The 20,499-nt window shown below is 35.2% G+C and overlaps 2 protein-coding genes across 3 annotated transcripts; both read right to left on the bottom strand.

The window, feature by feature from the left end:
• Positions 1–209: 209 nt before the first annotated feature.
• Positions 210–9,018, bottom strand: LOC110818480 (K+-H+ exchange-like protein). 2 transcript variants are annotated; one of them, XM_022047380.2, is made up of 8 exons: positions 8,533–9,018; positions 8,333–8,397; positions 8,102–8,200; positions 7,445–7,492; positions 7,010–7,079; positions 6,857–6,928; positions 878–1,012; positions 210–568 (listed from the first exon to the last, which is right to left on the bottom strand). In XM_022047380.2, exons 1-8 carry the CDS (start codon positions 8,725–8,727, stop codon positions 425–427), a joined length of 828 nt encoding a protein of 275 aa, XP_021903072.1. In that variant the 5' UTR covers positions 8,728–9,018; the 3' UTR covers positions 210–424. The 2 variants fall into 2 exon arrangements, with proteins under 2 accessions (XP_021903072.1, XP_021903073.1); XM_022047381.2 differs by having other exon boundaries at positions 210–559.
• Positions 9,019–10,519: 1,501 nt separating this feature from the next.
• LOC110818367 (O-fucosyltransferase 36-like) lies at positions 10,520–16,290 on the bottom strand. The gene is made up of 3 exons (XM_022047229.2): positions 14,761–16,290; positions 11,905–12,154; positions 10,520–11,045 (listed from the first exon to the last, which is right to left on the bottom strand). Exons 1-3 carry the CDS (start codon positions 16,077–16,079, stop codon positions 10,869–10,871), a joined length of 1,746 nt encoding a protein of 581 aa, XP_021902921.2. The 5' UTR covers positions 16,080–16,290; the 3' UTR covers positions 10,520–10,868.
• Positions 16,291–20,499: the final 4,209 nt, after the last annotated feature.

The raw sequence follows: 20,499 nt of genomic DNA, 5'->3' as shown, positions 1-20,499 counted from the left end.
CACTAGGTGCTCAACAAGACAGACAAGTATAGATCACAAAGAATGGCTAAGACTCAACTCTCCTTTTCCTTCGTAGGGTAGTGAAAACAAGACAAACAATTCATTTGCAGTAGTATTAACCCCGGCTTTGGCTGAAGATCCCAACTACAGTTTCTTCACTTCATGTGATAGCAACCACAGTTTCTCCCAGTAATATTCAGTTCCAAGTGTAGTCTAATGGCACCTGGTTAGGACCATCTTCTTTTTAAATAAAAACTGGCTTAGCACCATCTTTACAGTTGATTCATTAAACATATACCAAAATCCGTGTTTAATGACCTAACGATGAACAAAAACAAAAGTCACAGTGACTTCGTGTAGAAACTTGTTTCATTTCCTCCGGAAAAAACCTGTCTATGTTACATTGAAAGTGAAAAAGTTGCAATTACAGTGAATCCCTGTACTTTAAAACCTCAATCTTGTTCAGATGAAAGGTCTTGCAGATTTTTGAAATAGCGCATTCGCTAAGGCCACCATTTTCCGCCCCATGACGAGTCAGTTTTTCAAGTTCTTTTGATGGCTGCAACACCTTTAGGGGAAAAAGAAAATGAATCCTTATTTCAGTAACTTAAAACATTGTCAGACTAATTATAGCTCTAATGGATAGGATTGTAACGATAACTCACAAAATGTATGAGAAATCAAAATTGTAGTACAGACTTTCAAATGAACAAGAGCCCATTACTAGTGTTCGTTATTGTTTTCTTTCTTTGAAGTAATTCATTTACTAAAATTCTTTCCTAATGTTCGTATTCTTTGTCAATTGACATCATATGAAACTTACACATAGGGAAAAATTAAAACAAACATCATGTGAATTGAATCATATTGAACTTACACATATGGAAACTTGAGAATTGTTGATTCCGTGCTCAGAGTCATCATGCTGATTGACACTCTCATTCCCGTTGGAAGTTTTCGAGTTTTGAGCCTGTAATTCATGTGAAAGTAGCTGTACGAGCTTCTCACTTCCCTGAAACATCAATATAAAGACACGGAAATCATGAGGAAACTGCAGAACCATGAATTTAAGCAAATAACATCTAAAAATGATAACTGGTCTGAAACTAGTTCTTTGGATTTTGCTTAATAAATGTTTTGTCTGACAAGATCCATGTGAGATTATATGCTAACACTGGTGCTCCTTTTCAATATATGCATTCTTTTGGAAGTCTCTCTGATTCCTGCTTCTAGGTTTAATCATTGGACTATTGCTTTTACTAAACTCTCTCTGATACGGAAGTATATTAAAACTTTATGAAAAATTCCCTACAAGGCCAATAACACTGATATACCAGATGATATATTCAAGCCAATACAACACCAACCACACTGATATACCAGATGATGAACTCAAATCAACACAATACACAAAAGAAGCCACAAACAGTGCAATAAAAGATGAATGACCAGCAGATGCACAAATGAGTTTGATAATATTACAACTTTTGTTATCTTGGAGAGAGCAAGTCTTTTGTCAAGTGCATTTCAGTCATTTAGGCAACTCTATCTTCTCTTCTACTGGTCATACACTCTTAAATACACATATCAAAGCTCAATCAAGGTTTTGTTTTGATGCATTTCAAACACTGTTAAACAATGTACTTTATGTATAAATACGGCTAAATTAGGTTAAAAGATATTAAAGTAAAATACAATCTTTGTGATTAATTGTAGCTATTATATATAGGGATGTATTTAAAAAAAAGTACACGTATTATTTAATGAGAATATAACATAATTATTCATGACACAGTATCAAAGCTCCAGATTTAAAAACCAGAACTCTCTTAAAAGTTCTATTTGACCTTCACTGCCAGAAAAAAATAAAATTCTAAAGGGTGACCTTCATAGCCTGTCGGAACACCAGCCACCACCAGGCTTTATAACCCGAAAGAAGCCAGGCAGCTGCCACCAGTAGCCGCGCACCAGCATTGGCGCCACCACCAGCAGCAACATGACCAGCAGCCGCAGGATCAGCCACCTGCAGCTGCGCAGACCCTCTAGCTGTGTCTGCTGCCCAGGTGCTTCCTCGCCCCCTAGCCGCACCTGTCTCCAGCGACACCCCTGTCATACAGCCACCACTGTCCAGCTGCAGTTTGATCAGCCACCACTGCCCAGCCATGCCACAGCCACTCCAGCCGGTAAAACCCTTATTTTTTGGTTTACTTAATTGATGTTAATTGCCCTAAAACCTAAATTATATCAAATACTACATCTCAAATCACTTGCAAAATTTCTTACATGGGAAATTCTGCACAAATTAATGGAGAATTCCAGCTCATCGAGGCTGCTTATCATTTCAATGGGAAAAACCCCCTTGAATTCGTCACAATTGACTCAGATCATTCTAAAAGAAAGAAGAAAAATCAGTCGCATTCTAGTCACTGGATCAAAACCAGAGACCCAAACTTTGATCCATGGGATGAAGAGGGTTCAATTTATGATGACTTGCCTCTAAAACTCAATGACACCAGAGATAAGTAATATTATTATGTTCTTACCTAATATAAGAGAAGTAAAGGACCTAGTCAGTAAAAATTTATTCTAAAGTAAAAGAAGCAGCCCTAATCTATGATCTGATTATAAAAACTTGGTTAGCTTTAAATAGGGAACGAAGTGATCACAAAATATGCCAACCTATTAAAAAACTGGTGGCAGGAGCTTAATCAATATCATTACTTCACTATGGAAAGTAGCAAAGATGCCACTACCCTGAAGAAGATGTTGGAAAAAGAAAAAACATATCAATTCGTGGCAGAACTCAAACGAAGAATATGATCAGGTAAGAATTCAGATCCTAGGAAAAGAAGAGATGTCATCTTTGAATCAGGTAGTATCCCTGATTAGTATTGAAGAAAGCAAGAGAGAAATTATGCTAGAATCCCACACTACTGACAATTCAACAATAGCAAATAAATACTCCAAACCACATCAACAAGGAAAAGAGCCAAGTAATAATGAAAACACAAAGAGAATAAGGACAATTTGTGGTGTACCTTTTGTAAGAAGTTTCAACGCACCAAAAAAAAATGTTAGAAACACCACAGGAAGCACATTACCTACAGCCAAAATGAGGGTACAAGAACTCCCAACAGAAGCTTTACAGACAAGTCCATGTAGTTAATCTCCAGGATGAAGAGAAATCCACTGACCCAAGTTAATCGAAAATTGAAATTGAATGGCTAAGAAACAGACTTGAGGACCTAGAGAAGTCCAAAAGTAAAGGTCTGTTAGCACATTCACGTATGTTTTCTCATTCACGTAGTTTAAATCTCTTAGATCCACTATTTGAGAAATCCTGGATTATAAACTCAGGGGCCAACGATATTATGATTAATTTCTCAAGGCACTTTTACACACATTTTCCATGCCCAAGTAGTAGGAAATTGTTACTGTGAATGGGTCTCTAAACACCATTACAGGAACTGATACCATTAAGATTAGCTCTAATCTAGTTTTTGAAAATGTGTTACATGTCCCTAAACTTTATACTAATCTTATGTCAATCACTAAATTAATTAGGGACCTGAACTGCAAAATAACTTTTTTTCTTCTCATTGTGATTTTTAGGATCATAATTCGGGGAAGATTATTGTACATACTGAAACCCGGAATGAATTATACTCTACTTCGATGTACCTGCACTATCTCTCTCCGCCATTACGATATGCTCTACCACCAAGCAACTTGGTCATTTTTCCTTTTCCATTTCAAAAGTTTTTTTCTTGATTTAAATACTCTATTGATAGAAATTTATATTGTGACGTGTACAAATTTGCTAAATATAAGCATGTAACATTTCCAGTAACAATAAAAAATACAAATTTCTTCTTTTATTAATCCATAGTAATTTTGCCAGACCTGCCGAATCTTCTAATGTATATGGGTTTTGATGGTCTCTGTCATTCATTGATAATTGCACTAGAGTCATGCGATTTTTTTTACTTAAGGCAAAATATGATGTGAGTCACATAACCCCTTAATTTTGCAAAACAATCAAAACTCAGTTTGGAACTCACATAAAAAGGTTTTGTACTGATAATGCAAAAGACTTTTTTCATCATACACTATCTTCCTTTTCAACAAAGAAGGAATTATTCATAAATCATCATGTGTTCACACTCCACAACAAAATAGGGAGGTAGAACGAAAGAATAATCACCTTCTTGCTACTACCCAAACCTTCCCATCCTAAAAACACGCTCCTAAACAGTATTGGAGCAAAACAGCCCTTATTACTACATTTCCCTCAAGTATCCTTGATTTTAAAATCTCTTTGGAAGCCCTTTCCAAATTTTACCTAGAACCCAACATCACAAACCATCTAATCCCTCAGATATTTGGATGTGTCATATTTGTTCATATCTATACCCATTGAAGAGGGAAATTTGATCCTAAAACTTTAAAAAACATGTCTGTGGGATACTCCTTAAAAGAGGTACGCGTACTATCATCCGTCTACACAAAAATTTTATATGTTGCAAATGTTACCTTTGTTGCGAGATAATCCGATTTCACCCAACCTTATTTTCATGGGGAGTCTATATTAGAAGATAAAGGTATAGGTCTTTCAATGGACCTCAACTTTCCACAATTACCTCCCAAACCAGCTTTGCCACCTACACCACCAGAAGGAAACCCTCCCACTCAACCTACGCAAAAAGCCTTACATAATCCAAGATTTACTCAGGTGTACTCAATGAGGAAGAATCTAGATTATGAGCTAAGGCAGGGTCAAGCATCAGAAACAAGTTCTGGAACATAAGTAAGTTCCGATAACCCTAGCCAACCTGATTTTAATGTACCAATTGCAATCCAAAAACCCTAACCAAATATCAATTGTATTCAATTATACAATTTACGTGCTTTGACAAGTGTTCACAACCCCACAAAAATTTTCTCATGAGTCTTAATACTAAGTTTACTTCTAACATTGTATTTAAAATATTATCTTGTGAAAAATGAAAAATAACATAATTGTTAAAATACAAACAATAGAAAATAACCAGATATGGGACATAGTGGACTTATCTAAAGGAAAGAAGGCTGTGGGATACAAGTGGGTGTTCACCATAAGATCTAAGGCTAATGGAACAACTAAAAACTACAAAACAAGACTAGTAGCCAAAAGTATACCCAAACTTATGATATAGACTATCGAGAGATATTTGTGCCAGTTGCAAAATGAATACAATCTGAGTTTTTCTATTTCAAACTGCCTACTTTAACTAGCAATTATAATAATTTTGATGTTAAAAATGCATTCTTGCACGGAGAGATACAAGAATGAAGAAGAAAAACATAGGCTTAAGCGCTACCCGGCCAAAAAGTTTGAAATCCAAGAATTGGGAAAAGTTAAGTACTTCCTGAGAATCGAAGGTAATTCATTTAAAATCAGGATTTTTCATCTCATGGCGGAAATACGTAAATGATTTGTTGAAAGATACAAGTATACTAGTATGTAAACCAGTTAATATACCTATTGACCCCCAATCATAAGTTGGAACCAACTAAAGAGAACACACAAATAGATAAAGAGATGAACCAAAGACTAATTTGGAGATTGATTTGCCCATCACATACAAGACTTAACATTACCTATACAATGAGTATGATAAGTCAGTTCATGTATAACCCTAAAGAGGTACATTTATCGACAGCCTATAGAGTATTACACTACCTAAAAGGAACACCAGGGAAAGGCATAATGTTTAAAAGGAATGACAAGTTAATCCTCAAAACTTACACTAATGCAGGCTATACAGGATCAATGGAGGACAAAAATTCTACTATAGATCATTGTACCTTCCTTGGGAGTAATGTGGTCATTGGAGGAGTAAAAAATAAAATATAATTGCAAAATCAAGCACAGACTCAAAATTTCGAATAATAGTACAAGAGATATGTGAGTTATTATAGTTAAAAAAACTCCTAGAAGATCTAATAGTCAAGTAGAAAGGCCTAATGCATCTTTACTGTCACAACATTGTTCACAATCTTGTACAGTATGATAAGACAAAACAATTGAAGTTGATAAGTATGTTATCAAGAAGAAGTTAGATAGTGGTTTGATATGTACTCCTTACGTGCCCACCAAGTTACAACTTACAAATGTGTTGATTAAATATTTGAGTAATTCAGCATTTTAGACTATCATTACTAAGCTAGAGATGGGTAACATCTATTCCCCAGCTTGCGAGAGTGCGCTAAAAAATGTATTTTATATATAAATGGGGTTAAACTAGGTTAAAAAGTATTAAAATAAAATACTCTATTTGTAATTAAGTTTAGCTTTCTTTTTTTTTTATTCCTAAAACTTGTATATAGAGACGTATTATTCAATGAAAATACAAGACAATTATTTCTAACAAAACTTAAAGGGCTTTTTTTTTAATTGCTTGCTCAATGACAAGAGGCAAACAACCTAGGGCTCGGACCTATACCCTAGGAGGGAAGGGCGGGTGTAATTTATTCAATCAAAGAATGGTTTATAACCTAGAAGACTAATTGATTTAACTAAAAAGAAAACTAGTTATTTGATACACAAACAAAATATGGGAGTTGTGAGATAATAACTCTAGACATGCAGGCAAAGAGTTCATATTTACCTAGACTTGAATGACTAAAAGAAAGTCCAGGCAGTGCAGGCCTGGATGTTGTCGAGAATCAAAATTTTCATTATACACCGAATTAATTTTCTAGAAGTATGAAAATGGAATGTTTGTCATACACACTGGCTACAAAAATAGATCCAAAAATGATTCACAACTTTCACAATACTTAAATTTAAAAAGCTCAAGAACACCAGACACACCTGGAGAGCTCGCCAGTGTGAGTAAGTACGAAATAGGACCCAAAAGAATGGTACATTAGGAAGAGGTAAAACCTATATGAAAGAAGACAAGTAAGATTTTAAAGAAAGCATAAGAATAAACAGAACAAAACCTCTAAGGCAACACATACGTACAGTCAATGCAGATGTCAACGGGAGTAATGAAACAGAACCGTAAAGATATTTCCTATGAATAATTGCTCCCCTGATGTTCAGACAGCAGTTTCTTGTTAGAATGACATAATGTATAGAAATAAAATCTACTTAAAAATGGAATACAGAAAAAAAATTCACAGCACTGAAGCTTTAAAAGATAAAAAAAAAATCCATCAGGCAATTAAAGCTTTCAAGTAGTTCCAGTACAGAGTCTTCACTGTAAGGATCTTTATGTGATTCAAGAGAAAGTAAAGCAAATACCAAAGTATTTGGTTTCATTTCTCTAATCTACGTCCTTACAAGTAAGTCTAGCCCTTATTCTTCAAAGAAAAACAGCAATACAGAACTCAGATACGTGCAAAACTACTTTAGGAAAGCAAGTTAAGTATTAGCTCAAATTGATGAGTTAGTTACCTCATGGCAGTGTGCCTCAATCTTCGTCGAACAAGCCGTGCATTTAAACTGCAAATTTGTCAAACATTATCATTAAGATGCCCAAATTTGAAACAAAGACCCAGAATGACATGAAATCTTATGCCAGAATTATAGACTTATGTTAGTGGTCTAGTGCAAAGATTTCTACAGATATAAAGAGGACTCTTCTAGAAAAGATTTACTTAATAATGCATGGGAGACAGTTAAATATAAAATAAGTTCATCCAAGTCTGCCTCTACAGTAAATAACGACCTATGCGGAAACACCATCAAAGTTTCTGTGCTTTCACAAAGAGCTAACATGGGGCCAAACAAAAAGTTATGGTAGCATGTTTTTTTAGAAAAAAATACAATGTACCATGCTATTAATCCCTGGAAAGCACATCATCTATTATGTTAAGAAACCAGGGTGATAAGGCATCTAATGAAAATATCTCTAATGTAAAACATCAGTACAGATATAATCGAAGTCAAAATTGCAAGATAAACTGGAAGAAGACGAATGTAGGGCCTCTTGTAAGACAACCATAACATTAAAGTGCTCAATCTGATCAATAAAGCCAAGAGCATTGCAGTCACACAACCATACATCATAAATGCATATAAAAGGTTACAATTACAAAACTAAATGAAAACCTTGACGGGTAAGTAACTTGGACATTAGTAACCTCCTTAGATATAGATTTCAAGAAAATCTCAGAAGGCTTAACCCGTGCCAGAAGCCGCAATCCCAACCTACATTAATAAAAAACAACTGGAATCATTTTAAAGAGAAAAATAAAACTAAGACTGACCTAGAAATTCCTATCCTAAATAACACACAAATTTTAAGACCATTGAAAGAATATAATAGAGATATCCACCCACCCATGAATCTTATTCTTCAAAGTCCCCTCAGGCGCGTTCTCCAGACCCATCCATGCGTTATTCATCTACCATCCAGAAAAATGAAAAATAATAAATTCCACATCAACATTTTGAATAATGAAAGGGGGGGGGATCCTTTTTTCTGATTGATGAATGAAAAAGGTAAGACATTTATGAACAAATGTAGACATGTGGAGCACCTTGTTGGAGATGAAATCCACGAGTAGCTCAGCATTGGCATTAATGGGCTTAGAATCAGAGGAAATCTTCTTCCATAGGTCAGTAACCGTGGAGGGGACATTAACAGAGGCAGATTGAGAAGTAGCCTGATCTATGGATCTGCTGAAGCACCAACTCCTCCCTCTGATTGGGAACACCACCAATTTTGCCTTCATAGTTTCTTCCTTCCCTTCTAAAAACTACATAAAAAGCAGCAAACAAGTGGCATCGTAAAGAAGAAAGAAGAAGAAGAAGTATCTGGTACAGCAGGACTGATTCTCCCGTTTGGGTAATTGAAAAGGATCAGCCGTGTATATTCAAAGTCGTCCAAAAAAAAGGGGCAGAGAGAATCTTTTTCTACCGAGAAACGAGGCTTAAAAATGGTTAAATGGTTAGTGCATGTAGAATACAAAGACTTGAGTAAATAAAAGAGAGGGCTTGAGAAGTTGTAGAAGAAGAGATGGAAGAATGAGAGAGAGAGAGAGAGAGAGAGAGAGAGAGAAGAAGAGTGGGAATGTGATGGGTTTCCCTTTCTTTCCCTATCTAAATAAATAAAATTAAATTCTGTTTTTCTTTTTTCTTACTATTATTTTTTCGTGTTTGACGGTAAAATCACGTGGATGATCATATTCTCGAGAGTACCAGCAAGATAAATCTATTTCTTATTTATTTATTTATTGTAAATGTAAAGTAAAATAATGATTATAAAATTAAATTATAGAAATTAATCAATTTTATTTTTCTAATGTAAGTAAATTTTATAATTTTAATTTTTATAAAATTAAATTATTGGAATAATAAAAATAAAAATATATATTTTGTTCGGAATAAAAATTAAATTAAATTAAAGACTTTAATTTAATTTGATAAAATATTTTAAATTACATTTATTTTGGTTCCTCAATAAATGGAAAACGTTACTTATTTTTAATAATTAATTTACGTATCGTTTTTACTTACAAAAAAAAAAAAAAAAAAAAAGTTCATCCGCTTTTTTAAACTCAGTATAATCTCTTATATTTTTTTTCTTTAGTTTCTTCTTCTTGTTTGAACCTTAAGCTTCTTTCTTGCATCTTCATCTGAACCAACAACCTTTTTATTCGGCCTAAACGAACTTCATGCTCCTCCTCTACGCAAACTAAGTTGAAATTTAAAGATTCTCACTACACTGAACCGAAACTTCTATTCCTTAACTTGAACCAAATTTTTAACTCCTAAACTTAAAAATGTTTTGCCCCTCGTAGTGCAGAGTCATACTTTGTTTTGTAGTATACTCTTTTAACCAAGTTTAACAACATTTTTTGAATTCCAACAAAATTAAATCGAATTGTAAGCATGAAATGCCTCAGTATATTTTGTCATTGTAGAGATGAAGTTCCCACCCGTGGACTATTATGGAATCCGACAAAAGAATTGCTAAATTTATCCCATGATTACTACAATTTTGTGGCATTTTTCATAAAGCACCAAATATGAGTACTTTGGTTCTTTTGATGTCTCAATTATTATTGATTTGGACTTAGTATATTTATATGCAGTTTAAAGATTATAGATTTTTCTAATGACATGATCTTGAATCTAAATTTACTCCCAATTCGGGCAATGCTTCCTAGACAAAAAATAAAGCTCTGCTTAGTTTTTTAGAACATTCCTGCAATTGCTAGTTAAAGTATATTAAATTGTAAGAGACGATGAAATCAATAGAACTTTTTATGGGATTTATGTCGAATTCGAGATAATACGTTGATGAATCATATTTCATTTGTCGCGGTTAAATTGATTAAAAATTGAATATAATAATATCAATATTTTAATAATAAAAAATAACAGTCAATATCATGTAATCACCTTCTCTTCACCCTCAAAGCATAACACAGTTTCTTCTATGAAGGGTTTAAATTCGCCAAAAACACTCCCAGTAAGCAAATAGTATTTTATACATGGATCCTCCATATAATAGACAGTTCATAAAAAATAAATCTTTATTTTATCGAAAGATATTTACAAGCAAGCATCTAAAAAAATTCTAATTCCTTTTCTTTAGACATCTATGAATAAAGCCCCCACCAACTGATGTTACAACAGCCTCGACTGTTTTATATCATCAACCACCAGCAAATGATACAAAAAAAAAAAAAAAAAAAAAAACACATGGTGGATGGAGCTTACGCTACTAGGGCAGTAACTCACGTTAAAGTAAATGGAGAACATTGCAATTATCGAACTGATGAACAAGAGAATGCAAATGCTATTATAATACACAATAATACAAGTTAATAAACTCTCTGTAAACAACTGAGTGAGTACCTCAATGCTATTATTCGTCATCCGCTATGAAATTTGGCTCTTCACCTTGGCATAGGTACTCATCACAAACTGAAGATGTTCCCCAATCCTTCCTAAGCCGCAAGATGTCCTCTGTGAAAGTGGATCCGGAAGCTCCAATGAAAACACTAGACATAGCACTGATTGTCTTATCCAGCATTGCTTCCACCTTCAAGATAAGGAAAGACAAAACAAGATGTGTGTGTTAATGCAGACTTTTTAGCCAATACACTTGTATGTATAATTAAAAAAGAGAAAAAACCTTTTGGCTATCCATGCTATGTAAGCCTCATTAAGACCTAAAGATGTGTTCAACACTTTACAATGTTAAAAAGAACAAAGTCAAAAGATTCCAAAAGTTTACTACTAAATTAATTGGGAATGAGGACAGGAACTAGGAAATTTTTAGTAAAATGCTATTCATATACAATTCATGAAATTTCCGAGTTCACCTACAGTATCTGCATTGTTTTCATAAAGAGGAGTTAACAGCAAGTGATACATCATAGACTTCATCGTGATTAATCTTGCCAAGCAATTCTCTCTAAGAGACAAACTCACAGTCTCAGAAGTAGTTCTGCTTTCATTAATTCACTTAGGTTGATGACTTGCTTTTGGTAATTATATTTCACAGAAAACTTCTGGTGAAAGGAAGGAGATAGTCTTATAATTTTTAGCCTTTGTTTAACCCAGTATATAAAAGAAAACCACTGGTTTCTAGATTGAGTTCTTGGACAGAAATTCAGAAGTTGCTTGATGTAGCATGTTGCTCAACTATGTAAGGAATTCTTTCTTTGTTCTTGCCTCTACCTTCACTCATGCCTATGTTGTGTGTGTATATACATCTCCTATAGTTGGGAGCTTCATATGTACCGCAATGGATACTCAGCCTTTCTTCTTAATGCAGAAGTGAAAAAACAACATTGGATGAAGAAATCATGCAAGTGAGAATCCTTCTCCAAGTCCAAAAAGAATGAGCATGAAGCAGTACATAAAGCAAAAAATTGAAGCCACAGTTAAAATCTCACCTGAGAGTCACCCTCAAGACCATGTCGATATAACAAAGCATCCCATTTTTCAGCTGAGTTACGAGGCGGTCGCTTAACTAGTGGCACAGTCTTCCCATTCAACATAATTAGAGATTGAAGCAAATCAGTTTCACTTTCTGCAGCATCAGTGGAAAGGTATATAACCAGTGCATTACTCCTTTCAACCAGTCGAGTGATGCAGTCTGCAGCTTGAGGAATGGGATAAAAGCAACTTGGCTTTTTGGCATTACTGGCAAAGTTAGAAAAAAAAAACATAATTCAGGAAACTACAATATCAGAAACTAACAGCAAGCGGCACATGGAAATACACTAGACACAAGACCACTAAAAAGGTGCAATTCTCAAAAGCAGCAAGACCCAAAACCCACTTAAGTCATGCAATTCCGTGGACAACTACTATTGTCTGAAAATATAATTTGAAATCGTCCTTTCTTTGGAATAACTGACAAGAATTATGATTCATTTTAATATCCAGGCAACCAAGTAAGTGATAGAGAGGTGCAACTATCAACAATAGCTAATGCAGGTTAGCTACCCAGGAAAGCAAATGCACCTACAAGCTAAAACTGCAAAGTATCCTCTAGCGATCCACTAAATGTTCAAATAGTGACAAAGTATTTGCTAGAATGCTGCTTTTGAAACCATCACAAACAAAGTCTATAATTGATATTTCAAGTCAAAAGTACATCCTCATTCGACAAGTGACAAGCAGGATACAATCTAAATAAACAAAAAGGTTGCACGACAAAAGTAAAAATCAGTGATTATACTTATAAATAAATTATCTTTCTACTTCTGATAAATTTGTTGGATATAAACAAAATTCCAACCCCAATCGCCTAACCAATCCAAAAGATAACTGTTCTTCCATATATGCTCTAAGTTCTGACCCCTAAAAGAAGAGCCCAGATGTCTAAACCTGCATTCCCAAATATCTCTACCACTATGTTTGAACTCAGGAATGTGGAGGGAAATGATAGAATTCTCACAATCCTTTAACTTGGTTGCATTAAAAATAATAATAATAAAAGAAAGACGGAGAGAGATGATGAGCATCGCTCATTTTCCCTCATAACTCTAATTTTTCCATTCCCATAAATTGGAAGAAATGAGGCAAAGGAAATGACACAGATTCTAAAGGAAATATTTTATTTTATTCTTAACCACCCAACTTGTTATTTTTTATAACTAATCCTTTCATTTCCGTTATAAAGCTAAATGAAATAAAATATTACAATAATTATTTTCTTGCTTTGGCTTTTTCATTTATTAGTTAATTATCCAACCAACAGAAATATTTTTCCCCTCGTTTTCTTTACCAAGAACTCATTTCCTTTCCTTTCCTTTTCTGTCCTTTCAATCTATTTAAAAAAGTTAAGTATTTATTGAAACTTATATGACGTCATAGGCAATTTTTTACCTCCCTTTATATGCCTGCTAGTAACTATCTCCCAATGCAACAACCTATTTTCTATATATAATCTCAAATCATAAGCAGCTATAACGTGGTAAATAAAGGTGAAGACATAGACCAGAAGTGTCTGTATTAACTAAAGGGATATCTTATCCATCACATGATTATAAGTTTCAAGGTGAAGATATTACATACTGTGCTTATAACATGTCATAGGGCTGTCGGGGTGGATTCTCTCCCATAGAAAACCAATTTCCGAAATACGAGCACCAAAAAGTCTCTTTTTGGCTTGGGAACAATGTGGAGAGAATCTTCACCATTGATAACCTTATGAAGAGAGCTAAGTTTCCAGTGTAAAGGAAAGTCAGTCTCTTAAGACACTTGGGAAACTTTTGGTAGAATGATCTTACTGTTGCGGACTGGTGGTTCACATGGACAGCAAATTTGGAGTCTAATCTTGCAGTTGATGGGATAAAGAATGCAGTGCATGGTGGCATGATGTATCTTGGGAGAAGTCAGGGCTTGGGAGGGAACGCAAGCAATTATAAATGGAAAATACTTGTGGCTCAAATTGCAAACTATTTTGGAACTCTTGGATGGAGGAAAAAACACAGGAGCTTTCAAAGTGAAAGAAACTCCCTAACAGAAGATTAAAGATAGCTCGACTTAATCCCAATACTTGTACTTTATTGGTCACGCTCTTCAATGGGCAAGAACTTTACCTTGTAAAATCAGATGAATGAGTTGTAGACAGAGAAGCATAAGAACTTAATAGAACCTAATTCTTCTTTCTTTGTCTAATGGAAGGAGACAGGTCCTCTTGAATCCTAATGGTTATAAAAGCTTGTCTTTGGGTACCTACTGTTTGAATTACCAAAGTTTTTAAGTACTCACAATGGTTTATAAGATGAGGCACGTCACCTTGATGTCTGACGAACCAACTTTTCCTCAATAAGTAATGATGACAATTTGTTTCAATTTTAAATTTGAAAGTTTCTTGAAAATTCCTAACTTTGTATTCTGCTTGCAAGAAGGTAATCTTTAAGCTAAAACGCCACAAAGCAGCGAATCTTCATTGCAACATGATCTCAAGTTAAGGACCAAGCCGTACCCACCTATCCACTGCAAACAACAATTACTTGGTCTTCTTTCCTAATCCCCATTGGTGCAGTATAACGAATTAATGCCTCCAAAAAGAAAAGCAATTGAAAGTTAAAACTGCAGTACGTATAATCACAGCATTACCACCTTGAACCCGATACCACGTTCTAACTTATTTTAAGTTCCCAAACTACTGGAAAACACACACTTGCACTAAATTTAACCTGATCCTATAACCGAACCTTCAAGCTGCTAAAGTAAAACAAAGAAAGAAAATTGTTTTTTTTTTTTTTTAAAAAAAAGGCATATGCAAAACGTACCAGAACTTCAAGAACCCATGTCTCCGGAAATGAAGAGCAATGTAATTCGTCCCTAAGAAGGTCTGAATGAATCGCTGCGCCGTAAGCAGAATGAACCGACTAGGTTCAATCAAAGTCTTGCACTCGTGAGCAATGGGACCACCGGGCTGCATTACCCACTCGCGCTCCACATCCGCGTAGAACACGTCCCCAATCGTGATAACATCATCATCAGACTTAAACTTGGCCTCCACATCTTGGACCGTCTTCCTGCTAGGCTTCTTGATATCCTCAACCCAAGCGGTCTCAAGCTTCCCTGGGATGGAAACCCCCAGACCCTTTAACTTCTTCAAGTGCTCTTCATCGACATAACACGGCTGTGGCAATGAGAAGTAGCACATGAATTTATCAATGTGGCCATGGTTCTTTTTCATTTCCATGAACTCTTCAAAAGAAATGACGACTTTCCTCCCCAAGCAACTGTTAATGTGATCGATGTCTAACACTTTGTTGTACTGGTAGTCGAACTTTGAGCTCGGCATCACCAAGACACGACCCAAAAGAGCAGCGAAAAACATGTGCTTCTCCAGGCAAATCAAGTGATTGCTCATTTGCCCCGACAGGCAAATTGCAAACAAGAACTTGTTTGATCTCGGCTTCCACTCAATCGTTCTCCTTTCTGAGAGCTTCTGATCCACTTTCCTACACCTATCATACAAACTAGAGCCGCCAAAACCCGTCGGATCGTTCCCATTTTCGGAAAAATTCCCTGTCCGATGCGGCGACAGGAGAATCTGCTGGATTTCTTTGTTCATTGAGATCTGCTTGAGCACCTCGGACTTAACATTCTCTATCGACGCTATTGAGGCAAAACTCGAAGAACTGTAATTATTACTAATACTACTAATATTGGCGTTACTAATAGAAGAATTAGATTGGATATTGTTGATAGTACGGGTTGTGGTATTCCAGAGAGAGGAGAGGGAAAGCTGTTGCTGTCTCAGGAGGTACAAGGCTCGAAGCTCGGCTTCCTCGACCCGGCCATCGGGAGGGTTGAGCTTGAAGGCGGATAGGTTGGTGGAGAAGATGCCGCGGATGTCGGTGGACAAATAGAGGATAACAATGAAAAGAGGGAGGGAGATGGCGAAGATGTATCGCTTGTTGAGGTTGAACTTGAAACGGCGTCGGATTTGAGATTCGATATCCTCGACGTTGAAGGCGGATCGCGGGCTCCTTGCGGCGGTGTTGGTATTCATATGGTTGTGGTGGTCGCGCTTGGTGTCATTTTGGTGGATTAGGTTCTGTCGATCGTCGTCTTCATCAGAAGAATCTCTATCCATTCCGAGACTGCGTGCTCCAGTCAAGTTACCGTGTTAATTGAGAGTAACAAAAATGGCAACGCAAGAAAAGAAAAAAAAAATTGACAAAGACGAAAATGGAGTTGCAGTTGATTATATTGGTTGGGATTGAAAGCCAAGAGCGGCGAGAGAAAGGAAGCGCGAGGTGGAAGGAATATCGATAGCCAGTCGGTGGAGGAAAACGACCTGGTACCGGCCCACCATATCGGTGTTTGTTTAAGCTACAGGCTGTCGGGTCGGCCCGATTGATGACGTGGGGTATCCTTGTTGGTGGGGAATCTTTTGCCGCTAGTGCGGTTGTTTTTGAGAGGAACGATGCCGTTTTAAGGACATTGGTTTAGCAAGAGCTATAGAGTGACAAGAATGAAATATGTTCGCAAATGATTTATACTTGTTATTTATTTATTTATTTATTTTTAAAAATTTTATTTATAAACCATCGTGTTTATTTTATTTAAAAAAATTTAATTATTATAAAATATTTTTTATTAAAATATAATTAATTTAATTTAATTAATATAATTTTATTAATATATTAATAAACTAATTTCTTTAATCTTACATTATATATTATAATTTTATCATCGATAATTTATAACATATTTATTAAATAAATAAATTTATTTATTTAAATTCACAATATTTAAATAATGCATAAAAATTTTAACTAATAAACTTTTTATTATTTATTTGTGGTTTTGGTTAATATTGTGATTTGATATTGGATGGATTTTTATTTTAATATTTAATTGTGGGTTCTCCTCTTTTTTAAAAAAAAAATCTAAAATCAAGATGGTAAGTATATATAATTGTCAAATTCGACTTAAATTATAATAAAAAAAATATCTTATTACTAATTTGTCACACGAGAGAGTTGCATGGCTTACAGGTCATTGTATATAGCCAGGTGGAGAACGCAAAGGTTCCCATTATGCATAATGTACAAGGCGATATATATATATATATATATGTATATATAATAAAAAATAAAATAAGTCAACAAGTACAATCAACAAAAAGAAAAGTCAAATTCTCTAGAATTAGAAAGTTGTTGTAATTAATTAAAACAATTTGATTGCATTATGTAAGGTAACTGTAGGTGTACATCTCAAGCATGAGTCCCACGTATTGTTTGTGCATTTGACAATTTAATATTTGTGCCTTTTATAGGTCGAAAACAAGAAAAGAATTCAATTGAACTTCTAATATGGTCACTAGCCCTAGAATCAATGATCCAGTCACAATTTTTGTTGTAATTAAATGTAATATAATAGGTAAAAGTTTACTTGGTTATGTGGATAGATTGAAATTAGTTGAGAAGCTATTGATATGTAGAATGATTGTAGTATTGTAGGCTGAATCATGGTCAAAATTCTATTATACTGTTCCTTTGTAAATGAACGAGGTTGTGCTTCTGAGATATTGCACTGAGTATTGAATTTAGCATGGGAACTATTATTATTGCTGCTTCTTTCTGCTTCCAACTCAGATGGGTATGAGCTTACTTTATTAATACTGGAGTTTCTTTACTTTGGCTTGTAACTAGGTGGATACCCGTGCCTTTTATAACACTTATCCACTATATGTCTAGTAAGATCACAGTGTGTACATGTAGGTCTTTTTGTATTTTTCCTTCCAGGATTAGTGAATTTTTTGTTTGTAATTCCATCTGAATTTTCATATGTAGTTATATATGTATTCCTTATTTGTTGAGCACTACCTTCTCCTCTGTTTGTATATAAAATGTTTGACTCATATGGATATGAGGGTGTCCCAGCATCTACAGCACTCTCATGTTGAATAGCTAGGGCAAAAACTTTGTTGATGCTTGGTAAAGGATCCATCATCAAGATTTGGGTTAAACTACATTGAATGTTTCGTTCAGTCCCTTTAAAAACCTAATAATCTGATCTTCTTCTTGATATTTCCTAATGGAAGGAATAACATTGTAGGTACGTTGCACTTGACATATGCGGCTAATTATTGGACGTAAGTTTATTAACTCCTCCCACAGAATCTTCATTTATGTGAAATACTTTCTTATAGAGTGATTTTCTTGTTTCAGATTTTGGATTTCTTCTTGTAAGTTCGAAATTCTAACCAAATCTCCTTGTGAAAATCGATCATGCAAGTCCCTCCAAAGGTCTTTTCCAAGATAAATGGAGATTACACCATGTCCAATTGTGGGTGACAGAGTCTTCATTATCCAGGAAAGGATGGTTGTGTTGCACCTTTCCCAAGATCCATATATCGGATCAGTTCTATTCGGGACTTGAATCGTTTTATCTATGAATTTCAACTTATTTTTGGAAATAAATGCTTTTTTTATCGCCCGAGACTAAGAATATAAATTTTAACCTATAAGGATTACAGAAGTGAGTTGGAGAGAATGATCTTCACTTGGATGCAGGTAGTATGGATTAACATACATCTCCTCCATTATTGGCGAATTTAATGTAGCAGATGAAGTATTCATGCTAAATGACAAGCACGGATGAGTGAAAATCCTGGATTCTTTCATCTTCCGTTCGAATCTTGACAAACTGCAGACCTAAAATTTTTCTCATTTTGTTTCTTCCTATTTCTCGAGGAAGTTGCATAAAATTAACGAATTAGAAGACTCAATCCAACTCTGATAGTATATTAAGCTCTGAAATTACTTCAACATTGAGATATTTCTCATGCATATTAATTGAGAGAGGAAGAATAAGGAAAGATAAGAGCACCATATTAGGAAAGAAGAATGAATTGTTCTGCATTTAATGAGATGGATTGAGTATTTATATACAATATCTAATTCTGATTAGTTATACAAATAAAAATTAACTAACTAGTTAACCAAACTGCTTTAACTAATTACAACAACTTTCTAACTGTAATGCTGACTAGAGAGTTTGACTTTTTTAGCTGCTGATTGTACATGTTGACTAGTTTTACTTTCTATTAATATAAGGCGTTATATATGTATATATATGTATACAATGCATTAAAAGAATGGAGATGGAGATGGTGTTGAATGCTTGGAAAGAAATGTAGGAAATTAGAAGAAAATTAGTTTACAGAAGCCAGTATAGTAATATACAGGCAGTGGTAAGTGAAGCATCCAACAGAGCTGTTGTACATGGCACCAAGGCACCCGTTACCAACAAGATAAATGTGCATCTACACACATATACATATATTGATTATTGAACTGGTTCTAATTGTGAATATATATATATATTGTACTACCCGAGACTAAAAATCAGCCCAATATTTTCTTTTTTATTATAAAAAAATTATATAAATAATTAATTCAAATTTATTTTAATTTATTTTTATTAAATTTTTTTAAAAAAATAGATTATTGACGAAATTGAAAACTATTTTGAAAAAAATAGGTGAAATTTTGAATCAGATTATTTTTAAAAGAAAAATTGAAAACAATGGGCTAAATCGCAAAAAAAAAAAAGAATTTGGCCACGTGGGATGGTCCCATCAGCAGTCACGACGAACCAGAGCACGCCGCGTGGCAAAACACACTAACATCAGTGCCACATGGGCGATCCGCGTGCCTGACGATCCGACAGTCCCGATCACGTCCCGCATGCACAGACAACTTAGATGCATTCTCTCTTTATGCGCGATCGGACAAACGAGATTAATCGCAATGAACGACCCAAATTCGACCATGCAGTCGGCCTAAACAGGCAACGATCGGACAACTCTCCTCGCTCTACATCGACACGAACGGATGGTTCAGATCAACGCGAGATGAGTCTTTAAGCATCGCGTCTCAGTGAACCCTAGCCCTAGCCACACTTTTCCTCGCCAAAAAAGAAAAATCAGGCACCGGAGAAAGAGACCGACTCCCGACCGCTATCGTACCGGAGCCACCGTCGACCACCAACCGCCAAAAAAGGTAAAATTTTCTCCTTCCCACTCAGAATTTGATTCCAACTCTCCCTGCAGCCATATCAAAGCAAAAGAGATGACATGTGAGTCAAAAATTGCAAGTAAAGCCTGGGGGAGCCACCGCGGCCAAAAATCCTAAAACCCCTGTAATAAGCTCCTTCATGTTTCCTATTTCACACAATTTTTTTTACTATTGTGTTCACCATCATTTTCTGTGCAGATTAGTCGAAAAAAAAATCTCAATCGCGAAGGAGAACCAGCGGAACTGCCACACCCAGAGACTCCTCGCTAGTAAGTTCAGTTTTTCAGTTTTTTTTTTTAAACCAAGTCCCCCTAACGTATTTTTTTGCAGGGATACATGTAAAACCAACTAAAACTGGTCAAAACTGGTCAAGTTGAGGCGAATCACCGCCGTGGGCAGCAGAGCCGGCGCTGGAGCACGGCAACGCTGCCGTGCCGAACCCCTAAAATTGGTTAGAAAGGGTTTTCAACACCGATTTTTAGTTTT

This window comes from Carica papaya, chromosome 4, assembly GCF_054855325.1.
Source record: "Carica papaya isolate Zhongbai chromosome 4, ASM5485532v1, whole genome shotgun sequence".
NCBI lineage: Eukaryota > Viridiplantae > Streptophyta > Magnoliopsida > Brassicales > Caricaceae > Carica > Carica papaya.
This window is presented reverse-complemented; position numbering and strand designations above follow the sequence as displayed.